The sequence below is a fragment of the Akebia trifoliata genome, chromosome 10 (genome assembly GCF_017979445.1).
Source record: "Akebia trifoliata isolate Shusen 1 chromosome 10, ASM1797944v1, whole genome shotgun sequence".
In the NCBI taxonomy this organism is placed as follows: Eukaryota; Viridiplantae; Streptophyta; class Magnoliopsida; order Ranunculales; family Lardizabalaceae; genus Akebia; species Akebia trifoliata.
Genome location: NC_141384.1, coordinates 25757014 through 25770232, shown reverse-complemented (window position 1 = coordinate 25770232; position 13219 = coordinate 25757014). Strand labels below are relative to the sequence as shown.

The 13219-nt window shown below is 35.5% G+C and overlaps 1 protein-coding gene across 1 annotated transcript; it reads left to right on the top strand.

Annotated features, from left to right (window-relative positions):
* The first annotated feature begins 5360 nt into the window (after positions 1-5360).
* LOC147393441 (uncharacterized) lies at positions 5361-8583 on the top strand. Its single transcript, XM_086456384.1, has one exon. The coding sequence runs from the start codon at positions 5725-5727 to the stop codon at positions 8014-8016; it is 2292 nt and encodes a 763-aa protein (XP_086312510.1). The 5' UTR covers positions 5361-5724; the 3' UTR covers positions 8017-8583.
* Positions 8584-13219: the final 4636 nt, after the last annotated feature.

Sequence of the window (13219 nt, the reverse complement as noted above, 5' to 3'; positions counted from 1 at the left end):
TTGTGATTTGAGATCCAATCTTGAGGTCACTTCAGAATTATTCTAATTTTTGTCGTGTGAAATTTATATTTTATTTTTGAAGTGGATTCTGGGTTCTCAAAATTCAACTCCATTTGAAATGTAGTCAACTTATTAGAATGCAATTCCTCACCCTAATTTATCTACATTGAGAAAACTACAACTTAATAAAGAGTTTGATTTTATACATTCTTTTTTTAACTCACTTATAAATGACCAATCTATAGTTTGACTTATAAAAATATTGTCTTAAGCTTTACAACTGCTTGTCATGGATTTCTAATGTAAGTTACAAAATTAAAATTCGTTAGTAATCGAAGATGTGACGTATGTATAAGATGTATGAAATATAATTAATTAAATCATTGATAATTATTCAATGAACGGCTGAGATGGAAAGAGAAATACAAATTTATAAGGGACAAAGACAAGTATCTTCCAAATCAGGTTTTGGGACTTTCTTCCCATCTCAAACATTCCTTGAACACATGGTACATACATGTTGACGATAAAAAATAAAAATTAAAAAGGTGTTTTACAAACTAACAAATTTAGTGTTTGACTTTGTATCCAAATTTTGGGATAAGACTTTGATTATGTATTTTTTATTAATAAAAAATACTTAATAATGTTAATTAATCACGTGAACCCACTAACAACATAGTTTATTTGGGGATCATTGAAGCATAATTTGAGCTTAATTAGTTGTAAGTTTTGATTTAACATGATATCTTACAACGAACGCAAGATTTCAATGGATTATGCGATAGGTCAAATGTCAATTTGCGTCAAAGTGATACCTAGAGTTTGAAGAGAAAGACAAGCATTTATGGGAGGGGGGGTTCAAAAACAAGTTGTAGTTTGTCTGGACCATTTTCAACTTTTTTATTTTCATATTTTTCACACACCTCTATTACATAAATAATTATATTTCCTTACTAAAGTTTTAGTTTGTATAATTCAGACTATGGTTCTTTCTTTAATCGAGGTAACTTTCCTTTTATTTAAAAAAATTATTATTATTATTTTGAGAACTAAGCAACTCCCACTCTTTCTTTTTAATTTTTTGATAATCGGGTATCCCTGTAAATAGCACGAATCAAATTCGTATATAAACTTTGCCCAATCTATAGACTATGGTCTTGTCCAAAGATTAGTCCCAGTGTACGTGCAACGGTTATACATCACACGTACCAAGTAAGTAAAGGTGCACCCTCGCAGGTTGCCGTTGAGGAACTAATGCTTATACTGAGTATCGAACTCACGACGTTTAAGCACTACCTCCCACTTTTTTCTAACTTGTTTAGAATAAGTGATTTAGTGAATCTATTTGTCCTTTGTACTAGTTAAAACAAAAGTTAAAATGTAAAAAGTAAAAATAAAAAATCTTTAAAATAGCAAAAGTCTTCAATGATTAAATTTTTGGGAAAATTGTTGGGTATTAATTTTTTTTGGTAGCGCAATCCTACTTCTTTCCTTCTCACAATTTTGAAATTTGAAATTTTCATCCTATATGTGGCAATCAACCTCTAATGGAAGTATTCCCAATCTTGTATTTCATATCCTCGAAGAAATGGCAAACAATCACATCCGTTCGACGAGTTACGGGAGGAGATTGTATATGGGATCTTGGTTTTCGAAGGGGCGTTAATGAGTTAGAACTTCACGATGTTGGTAATTAGTCGGTGACGCTTCTAGCATCGAGCTACGTACGAGAAGGGTAGATGAGAGAATATGGCTAGCAAGCAAAGATAGGAGATTTACGATACGTTCATTCTACCAATCCTTGTGCAATCATGGGGTTTCATTATTTCCTCATGCTTCAATTTGGAGTCCAAAAGTGCCAAGCAAAGTCTCCTTCTTCACGTGGACGACAGCTTTAGGAAGGATACAAACGACGGACTTATTAATGCAGCATGGATGGTGCGGGACGAGTTGTTGTGTGTTATGTATGAATGATGGAGAATCATCGGATCACCTTCTAATTCATTGTAAGTTCTCGCATGGCATTTGGGCTCACTTTTTAAAGTTATATGGGGTTTCAACTTGCTTGCCGAAGTCAGTTAAGGACATCTTCATGGGTTGGTCGTCAATCGGTCACCCGTTCGACGGTACAAAAAGGTTGCTGTGGAATATTACGCCCATCGCTATTTGTTGGGGGGTGTGGTTTGAAAGGAATAGACACATCTTCGAGGAAAAACAAAAGGATTGTCCAGATACGATTATGTCTATCTTGGGTCTTATGTTTTGTTGGTCCAAAGTGCATAAGGAGCTTAGTGGGTTATTTTTCGAGGATTTTGTGTATAAGTGGGATAGGATTTGTTATTATATTCAGGTGTAGTGCTGTAATGTAAGGTCTTCCCAAGTTGGTCACCTCGACTGACTTGGTTTTGCTATTCGAATACAATACTATTTATCAAAAACAATTCAAGTTGGATGGTATTTGTTTTTTTTTTTCCTTTCTATTTATGATTCTATCAAACTCAAGCTTGTTGGAATCATTTTTATCCGTATGACTGCAATCATCACATGTCGTCACCATATGTTCCTTACTATGTTACATTATCGCATGCAGAACATGTGTCAATATATTTATCAGTGACACCTCCTCTTTATATAAATAGACATGTTTTGCGTACATTGTCAAAATAAGTTACTTGGAATGCACATAACCATGTTTCCTGACTTCTTATTCCACAAGTTTTACTCCTCAAGATAATTCCAAGATTAAGATGCAAGCCACAAGTGAAGTTAGGAGACGAGTTCTTGAAATGGGGTATATGACAAGTTCTCATACCTTTGCTCCGACAAAAGTTAATAAATTTCCTTTTTAAATGCAATTATAATATGTATTAAATATGTGTATATGTATTCCTTCCATTGTCAATAAAATAGTCGATATGTTCGAGTTTGATGCAAGTTAAGACCAGCATCTCATTAGATACTTGAATACCCTCACTTTTATATTTAAATTTAATGTAATCAAAGTCATTTAAATTAAAAAAAAATCAAGAAAATTACATCCCTAACATTGTTTAGTTTTCAAAATTAAAAAGAGTTTGGATCCAATACGGAATCTATTCTTATAGAATAGGAACGACGTTTATGTGGCATGTTTCAGTTGAAATTTAATACACTTCGAGCTCTTAATCAAGTGTGCACGCAGTCCAATATGTATATTCTCCAATACAAATGTGCCATGTGGACATCGTTCGAGGGCATAGGGACAGGACACCATTCTGAATTTCTACTCAAGTACAAAAGTATTTTTTCATTTTTACTATTAATTTTCAAAAATCTTTTAATCAATATTTTAAATTACAATAAGCCCTTTATACATGTGTGCTTTGAACATGTCACCTTCTAGTTTTACATGTATAAGAATAGAAAATTTATCTACATTGATAGAGGGAAGGATGTTATACTGACGTGTCCGTTTGTCACCTCTTTACATAGTTTTGTTCTATACGAGTGGTTCGCATCAAACTCTCTCCTTCTTACCAATCATTTTGCATTAAATGAGAATTTGATAAAATATCGCGAAAAAAACTTGAGTGGGGAGGACGAGGGTTGAATCCCATTATGTATGCACAGGTTTGTCTCGGTCCAGCGCAGTTGTACAACAGACAGTGGGTCCAGCGACCAACTACACCAATAAATAGATAATTAAAAAAGAAAGACAAAATTCAGAAATTTTCCTGCCAAGTCGCTGATATGTAATTTTAAATATTTGTCTTTTTGAGGTGGAGTTATGATATAGTACAACAGGAGTTACATAATACTATCAGAGGATCAGAATCAGACCGTTAATACTTTACTTTTGAATAATCAGACGATCAAGATCAAGTTTTATTCTGAAATAAATTTACAGGAAATCTTCTAGACGAAACCCATATCGAATGATGGTCCGTATCTCCGTATATACTCATGCATGCATGCCACCTGATCAAAATGTACTATAGTTGGATTTGATGGGACGAAAAGGCCCCAGAAATATATACAAAATGACTAAAAAGCCCTTTCTTTTTTGAAAAGGACAAGAGAGTCCTCCTTATCATCGTGGACCATACTTTATTGCTTGTAATTATTACTTACTTTTACGGGGCTAAAAGACTATAGAGGAGATAAATAGAAAACCGAGACGTTGCAGCCATTGGTCGAGAAGACTCGAACTCATGAACTGCCAAGTGTCAACAATGATTACTTTAAAACCATAAACCATAACTAGTTCGTCTCTCAATCACAGCCACACATCTCTATCTACACAATTACTCGCCATTTCAAGCCTCTTCATTCCCAAATCCCAATGAATCAAAACAATCCCTTTTGAAATTCCAAAACTACCCTTGAATAATATCCTATATAAATAGTATTTAAATAAAGTAAAATTAATAAGGATATTTTAATACTAAATAGTAACGATATTTCGGTTAACCCTTTTCACTATTATGCCGTTATTATTATTTAATCCCATTTTCATTTTTATGACGTCACAGAAACTTTTGGAAGTTAGTTAGCTATACCACTCAATTTTTCTTTATAAATCACGTGGCACACCTTTTTTTTTTTTCTTCGATTGGATTGTCCAATCACCTTCCATTCAAGGTGAGCCAACTGGCCACTCTCAACATCATATATCGCTCAAAGAACATATAATACCCCCACAAATCACACATATCATGTAAGTCGATAAGTCGATATTAGTCTTTATGAGTGGCCACCAAGGGGGTTTGAATTCAAAATGTTTCTTTCTTTTGAAGGGAGGGTCTGATTACTACATCCAACATTCATTAATTAGTTTGGAGTGATTTTTACTCATAAATTTCTTGGATTCTTTAATGTGTGCAACATCAAGTTTTATGAAGGATAATTTTGTAAATTGGAGATGTTATTCAATACATACGAGATCGTGTGATTGGTAGATCCTAAATTCTATTAACACTATGAGCAAAAAATATTTTTGTTAGCTTGGATCTAAGTTAAGTCAATGGCTAAAACTTATCTATTAGACATTTTTTTAAATCTCTTTTGTGTGGTGGGGGAGAAAGAGGGAAAAAAAAACTACTGAGTGGCACAAAATGGAGATCCAGGAGTAGGTTAATTATAAGTACCATGTAGTGCAGGATCTGAGATTTATTTTTTCGGATTTTTAATTTGTTAGTTTGCAAGAAAAAAAAAAAAAAAGAAGGAAGCTATTATACTGTAGCGTGGACTGACAGAAACTCATGAGAGAGAGAGAGAGAGAGAGAGAGAGAGATAAATCTAAAATAAATCACAAAAATAAAAATAAAATAAAATAAAAATTCTAGAGAGAGAAAGGGAGGAGAGGGTGAGAGTAGCTGGCACTTTACAACCTTTTTATGTTGCACGCATCCATGGCAGAGCAAAGAACGTACCGAGTACTACTCCCATTTCGGCAAAACAGACAAAGTAGGAGAGAAGAAGAAGAAGAAGAACAAAGAATAGTGTTTTAAAGAGAAAGATATAGAGGTGAGAGAATCCATGGAGTTGCAGAAAGAGAAGAGAAGAAGATGAGAGAAATTGGGGCCCAAAGAGACCAAAAAAGAGATGAACATGAAGAAGAGCAGTTAAGTGTGTGTTACAGGTGTTTTGGTGATATGGGTTCCCATTAATTACCTCAATCTATCAACCTTTTCAACTCTGTTTCAATAACCCATTTATTTCTTCATCTTTGATCAGAAATCTATGAGAGGGATGCCCTTTAATTTCCAGGGAAACAAGGGGGTACTTGAAATTTCGAAAATTTCTTCTTCTTCTTCTTCATCATCATCATCTGTAGAGAAGTGGAACAAAGAAATAAAATCTAATTCTCTTGGAAGAGAACCCACATCTGTTCTGGATACAATAAGGAGTCCAAGTCCTCCTACTACATCTTCTTCAACCCTGTCTTCTTCATTGGGTGGTAACAACGGTTCAACCGACACAGCCGGTGTGGCGGCTGTTTCCGGTAACCCCTCTCAGAAATGGCCGGTTACCCAAGAGGACAACAACAGCTCAGCTGTTGGGGGTGAGCCGCCACCTTGCAGTGGTAACCGGAAAGACGAATGGGTTTCAGAGCTTCAACCGGTTACCACCACCACAGGCTTAGAAAAAAGTGGTGGACTTGGTTTGGAAGATTGGGAGAGTATGTTATCTGAGACAGCTGTATCTCCAAGCCAAGAACAATCTCTTCTTCGATGGTTGGGTGATGTTGGTCCTTCTGAGTTTGAAGGAAATAGTGGGTTTGGTCTTGTTGATCCATGTTTTGGGTTTGATTCCATTGGTTCTGGGTCTGGGTCGGCCATGAATGTGAGCTTTGGAGGGTCTGTTAGTCCTTCTTTAGCTGTTCCAACAGCTGGGTTTTCTTCTAATTTCAATAAATTTCCCAACTTTGGTTCAAATTCAAACAACCCCATTTTCTCTCCTCAAACCAACAATCTTCGTCTCCCAATTTCTTCACCCACCCCACCATTTTATCAGCAACAACAACAACAGCAACATTTTGAATCATCAGAGGAGAAACCTCAGATTTTGAATCCTCAGCTTCTAATAAACCATCCTACCCAACATCAATCTTTCTTTCTTCCCTTACCCTACACCCAACAAGATCAACAACACCTCTTCTTGCAGCAACAACAGCAACAGCAACAGCAACAGCAATCCAAGCGTCAACATGTCGACCCGACCTCTCAGATTCCAAAGAACCCATTTGCTGATACAAGCCAAGAGATTTTCATCAGAAAGCAACAACAACAAGGGTTCCCTCATCAATTGGTTCCGAATCATCTTCAACAGAGGCCGACGATGTTGGTGACGAAGCCAAAGGTGTTAGGGTCCAGCGACGAAGCGGCCCACCTCCACCACCAACATCAGCAGCAGCAACAACAGGTTTTGATCGATCAGCTCTTCAAGGCCGCGGAGCTGATCGAAACAGGGAATTTGGTACACGCGCGAGGGATATTGGCGCGGCTCAATCACCAACTAGTCTCACCAGTTGGAAAGCCTCTTCAAAGGGCTGCTTTCTACTTCAAGGAAGCCTTACAATTGCTCCTCCTTACTAACAACAATGTGGTGACTTCTCCTCCTCAAAGGATTTCAAATTCTACACCCTTTGATGTCCTTCTCAAGATTGGCTCCTACAAGGCCTTTTCTGAAATGTCTCCTATCCTACAATTCACCAATTTCACTTGTAATCAAGCCCTTCTTGAAGCTTTAGATGGTTTCAATCACATTCACATAATCGATTTCGAAATTGGGCTCGGGGAACAATGGGCTTCTTTCATGCAAGAGATTGCAGTAAGGATTGGTGGTGCCCCATCTCTCAAAATTACTACATTCACTTCTGCATCTTCACAAGACCACCCACTCGAACTCGCTCTTACACGAGAGAATCTATCACACTTCGCCAACGAACTTGGAATCTCATTCGGGATTGAAATAGTTAGCCTTGTTTCATTTGACCCCGCTTCGTGGTCGTTGGCTATCCATGTATCCAACGGTGAGGCGGTCGCAGTGAACCTCCCAATTGGGTCTCCCCTAAACCACCCATCTTCGTTCCCTTCTTTGCTTCGTCTCGTGAAGCAACTTTCACCAAAGATTGTGGTGTCTGTCGATAGAGGATGCGAACGCAACAACCTATCATTTGTGCATCATTTCCACCACGCCCTTCATTTGAATTCGATCTTGTTGGATTCACTCGATGCCATAAACACAAACTCGGATACTGTGAACAAGATTGAGAGGTACTTAGTCCAGCCAAGGATCGAAAGCTCGGTTCTAAGACGCCATCTTCTCTCTGAAAAGATGCCACCTTGGAGGAATCTATTTGCTTCGGCTGGGTTCGCGCCCTTTAATTTCAGTAATTTCACTGAAACCCAGGCCGAGTGTATGTTGAAGAGGCTTCAAGTGAGGGGATTCCACGTAGAGAAACACCAAGCTTCACTTGTGCTCTTCTGGCAGCGTCGGGAGCTTGTTTCGGTATCAGCTTGGAGTTGCTGAGAAGAGGAATGTTGAGCAAGAAATGTTGGGTTGTACTGATTCAGTTATCTCACAAAGGTGCCACATAATTTACTGCTCCTTCACTTTTATCTTAATAAATCTAAAACTATGGTTGTGGCATAAATTTTGTGACTATTGTGCATTTTCTTGCCTTTGATTCCTACTTTTGTTATTGTTCATGTGGTTTAGACATATTATTTCTTAGTAAAAGCGAAACATTTGGACATGGGTATTACTACTATGGTGTTTTTATCTTTCTGTTGAGAAGTAGCGTTTGCTTTGGGTTAAGATGGTGGTGGTTTGTTGTACACTTGATAACAAGGAAACAAAACAGAAGTGAAAAAGAAAGAAAATTGGATCTTATTTTGTTGATGGTGTTGTGGGTTTATTGTTTTGAATGTGTGCTTGCTCCGATATCCTAACATCATATTGTGTTCATTTATTATGTTTAGTTATCAGTTCTAATACTGACACATATATCAATCCCTCCCAATTGGGTTGAACTTGTGTCAATGTTGCTAAGTCCATTAGATAGCATCTTGTAATAGAGGTTTTATTTTGTTCTAAGTGCTACCCTTGTTATGCATACTCTGTCTCCGACCCAACCCAAGGAAAGAATACGTTTTTTTTTTTTTTTTGGCAGTCATCACCATTACACGTGGATCGTTTTGTTTCTTAATCCTGCGGTTTCATGGTCTCATTTAGATAATTCACTATGTTGCTAGTTAGGCTTGGTAAATACACATATAGGAGTGTGATCAATGGGCATTTGTCTCAGTTCATCTTCTAATATATGGTAAAATGAAAATAAGGTTGGATTTGTTTCGTTGGGTAGTCTTGGAACTAGTCCTTTTAATGAAATCAGACTTGTTTTTAAAAGAACAATGATTCCACCATGTCCTGTCATCTCATCTGCTTTACTAGTGTACATATTAGCTTTGCAACTACCATAATCTGGGGGAAGCATTGTTCTAACTTGTCGTGGACATTGATTTGGGTCGAAGTACATCATTTTACATCAAAGGATTTTGATTTGAATCCCATTGTTGATAAAAATGACTTCATTCTGTTCTATTTGGGCTTAAGATAGGTGATATGAGTTATTTTTGAGGTAGGAGTTGGATTTTATTGTACTTATGTCATTCTTGACTTCTTCTTTTGTCCTCCCCTTTTCTTTTCTAATGATCTTTCTTTACCTATGAAAAAGAAAAGATAAAGAAATTGAAGGCCGAGGTGTTGGGTTAGAAAACAGAACTGCTTGGCTTCAGATCATTTTGTTGTCATGTTCTCTTTATTTTTTATTTGTGTTTTATTTTGATTGTTATCATGGTCTCGTACACGTTACTCTGTTCCAAATGACTTAAGAGTACCATTTTTTATCCTCAATTTTAGAGGGATTATGGTGTTATGTGGATTACCATCTTATTCCAAAATGCATTTTTGGGCTAGAGAAGTATATTTCTCCAAAAAATAGAATTGGAATAGAGCTATGCCTGCATCCTTTCTAGTTTCACTTTAAAATATACTTGATTTCTACATCCCAACACATTGGATGATTATTTTAAAAAATAGTCAATAAATCAAATGGTATTCGATGGATCGATCACAAGAGGTTTAAAGAATCGAATGGTGAAGGGTAGTCATTTGTGTGTAGGCAACATGTAAGTAGTCGTCGTTTGTAGATTGCATTAATGTATTTATTTATAATACTAATAATGTGGGGACTTAGGATTATATGTTTTTAAGTTGTATTATAGTATATATTGCATGCTAACTCCTCCTTGTACTTTTGTTCATTGAACTTGCTATTGTCTTGAATATTTTTTTTAATAATTTCTCTTAATCAAACCCACATGGTTCTTGTTCCATTGGACCTCCAACATGATTAGCTTAAAGTCTTTGTTTTTTTAATTCTTCTTTTATATATATATATATATATATATATATATATATATTAAAAAAAAATAACTTAATACAGAGAGACCATGTTGCAGGCAAGAATGGAAGTTTATAATATCTTATTCTCTTCCTTTCTTTTTCTTTTTTCCCTTTTGTTGCTTGTTTAAAGCAACAAAACCATATAACTAGTCAGTTTTGTTGAATATCAAAGTTTAAAAAATACTAGAAAACAACAACCTCTATTATATTAAGTTTATTAAAATAATCTGTCTCTGTCTCTCTCTCTCTCTTACACACATAGACAAGTCTTAAGTAATTTGATTAAGGTTGGTAAGAGAAACTTAAAAATGTGATTAAGATGAGGAGTCTCTTTAGGTCATAGTGATGGTGGTAGGGTTTCTTTTTTGGCCCAGCCAAGGCTGGGGTCTGAACTTTTTGTGTGTAGCCTTAGGTTGCAAAAGAAGTGGGACCCACCCATGGTTATGGTTGGTGTAATAGTGGTCCAAATCTTCAAATTCAAATGGATGGCCCCCACCTTTTCCTGTTATTGTCTTACCCTAAAAGTTGCATGTGAGTGATCTCATGATCCATATCTGATCGTAAATACTTTGGTACAATCGCATTGTCAATCAATCGATCGAATGGTATAGAGTCCCTGTAGTAGTATTATTGGATCAAGACTACTGTGAGTATGACAGTTTATATAGGTTATTTTGCATGGAATGGTTGATTTGACGACTTCATGGTATTGTCACAATATCAACCTCCTTTTTTAGAAATTTTAAATATTTCATCAAATAAGGGATCGATCGATCAATTTTCTATGACCAATTAATTGTCAATACCATCATTTTCAACCTTTACGTAATTTTCGTGGGGTCAGACCACATAGCGACTCGTCCCATCGTAAAAGGGTATGGAGAAACGCCATCTAATTTTAAATTTTAAAAAAAAAAAAAAAAAATTCTTCTATTTTCAAAATCTTATTAAATATATTTATCTTTGATTTTCTTTCCCCCTAAAAGTCCATAGATAAAAATAGTATTTTTCAAACTCAACATTTTGTCTTTCTCAACCTTCACAATCTAAGAACAAAATAATGATTTTCAAGTAGGTTGAAGATGGAATTTTTTTTGGAAAAAGAAAAAAAATTCCGAAACATCTTTTTTACAAGGGAGGAACTAGTTGCACACCACCCACTATGAATTGCACTCCATCACCTAAAATTCTTCCTTTGCACTCCATTTGAATGATTGCACTCAAAACTAAAATAAAATAGAGAATTACAATTGTCACACCAACTTTTACCAACACCACACTAACTAAGTGCAATTCTTTAAGTGATTTACATAGGAATTGGTGTGGCAATGAGAGCTCTCTAATAATATCACACTCCTTTGTCTTATGTTGTTCTTCAGTCATACTCACATAAATTATAATTGGTTCAATAACTTTTGTAAAAAATACTTGGTTGTATGACAAGCATACTTACAATTTACACGATAAGATGAAATCATGAGAAAGTGAATAACATTAAATCTTAACGTTAACAAATAATGAAGTGCAATTAGTAAATTAAAATAGAGGTTATAAAAAAAATAAAAAATGATTACTTTTCAAGATTAGTGTGCAACCAACAACTAGTAGTGTACGACAAACATACTTACAATTTACACAAACAAAGAAGATGAAATCATGAGAAGGTAAATAACCCTAAATATTAACATTAACAATAATGAAGTACAATTAGTAAATTAAAATAGAGGTTACAAAGAAATGGTTATTTTTCAAGGTTAGTGGTGTGCAACTAGTCGATCCAGCATAATCCCCATCAAATTTTCAAATTTTTTCAAACCCCCCCCCCCCCCCCCCCCCCCCCCCCCCCCTGCGCGAGAAATAATTGTCCAATCAGACCTTGGTGTTAATATGTTGGACTAATATCTTTGCAAACAAACTACTAGAGAAATGATTTTGGTGTTCATGATATAATACTGAGCAGAAACATGGGAATAAGCTGTGCACACTGACCCTGCTGTACACGTGGCCAAAACACATCATTGCATCACTGCATCTGCATTCTTCAGAAGTGAGAGCAAAAGTTATTTATAAAAATAAATGTGTTAAAGAGCGTGGAAGAGAAATAGGAAGTGTGGTCCATACTTCTTAAATGGACATAATGGGATCATAAATGATAAATCCTCGTGATGCGTGCCACATCATATTTCAATTTAAATAAATGGAGCTGAGGACCACATCTCAAGTTGAAATTTTAACCTTATTTGTCGAAACATGCCAGAGATCACCAGCGGTGTCGGTCTTTAGATTACCTGATCTACGATCAAAAAAAAGTAAATTGGGCCCACACAGGGACACTTGTGTACCATTCATCATACAACATAAATTACCGTATATTAACGATGAACAACAAAGATAAATTATTGGAGAAGACAGGGTAATGGGAGAAATAGAGCATCCCCCTTAAATCCCCTTCCCACCATGGTTTTTAAACTTGTTCGAAATCGAGACGTATCATCCGAGTTAACTCGGTATCAGATTTGAACGAGACCAACTCACAAAGTCATTTTTTGATTGAGATTTAATTTATTAATTTGTCTCACGAGACATCTCAAACATATCGGAAAACTCGTCCAAGATGACTCGGTATCAGAGTTGAACGAGACGAGATGAAATACCGAGTTTAAAAATCATGTTTCCCAGTCTCCTATGTACCAAAATCCTGAAAATTATACAGAGGTCCCTTATTTCTCTCATAAAAATACACAAAATATTTAGAAAATTCATGGATGACACTTTAGACTAATCCCTTCAAGATTTAACCCTTGATTTCAACAGGAAAATAAATAAAAAATAAACAAATAATTAACAATACCCCTATAAGAGGGTAGCGTTAAAGGCACTCAAATTATTACTAGGATGCCCTCACACCAGAGTCAAATTTTTTGTCATACATGGGTTAAAAGTTATAAAATAGACTGATTTTTAATGAGGTGATTCAGCTCATTCTGAAACTTCTAATCCCATCAAAAGTGATTTACAAAAGAAAATGATAATTTACAGTTAAATTTGTTTTGATAGGATTAGAAGTTTTGGAATGGATGAGAATGATCTCCTCGTCATAGAGATCATTCTCACAAAAAATCAATTCATCCCAAAACTTTTAACCCATATAAGACCAAATAAAATAACACTTTGACCCCACTTAAAAAGAAAAAGGTAATAATAATAATTTAAACTTACAAGCACTTTTGTAAAAGTAAAAAAAAGATCATTTAAAGTCGATGAA

Bases quoted from the DNA above. Each gene is read 5' to 3' on its own strand.
- LOC147393441 (XM_086456384.1), top strand. From the start codon at position 5,725: ATGAGAGGGATGCCCTTTAATTTCCAGGGAAACAAGGGGGTACTTGAA.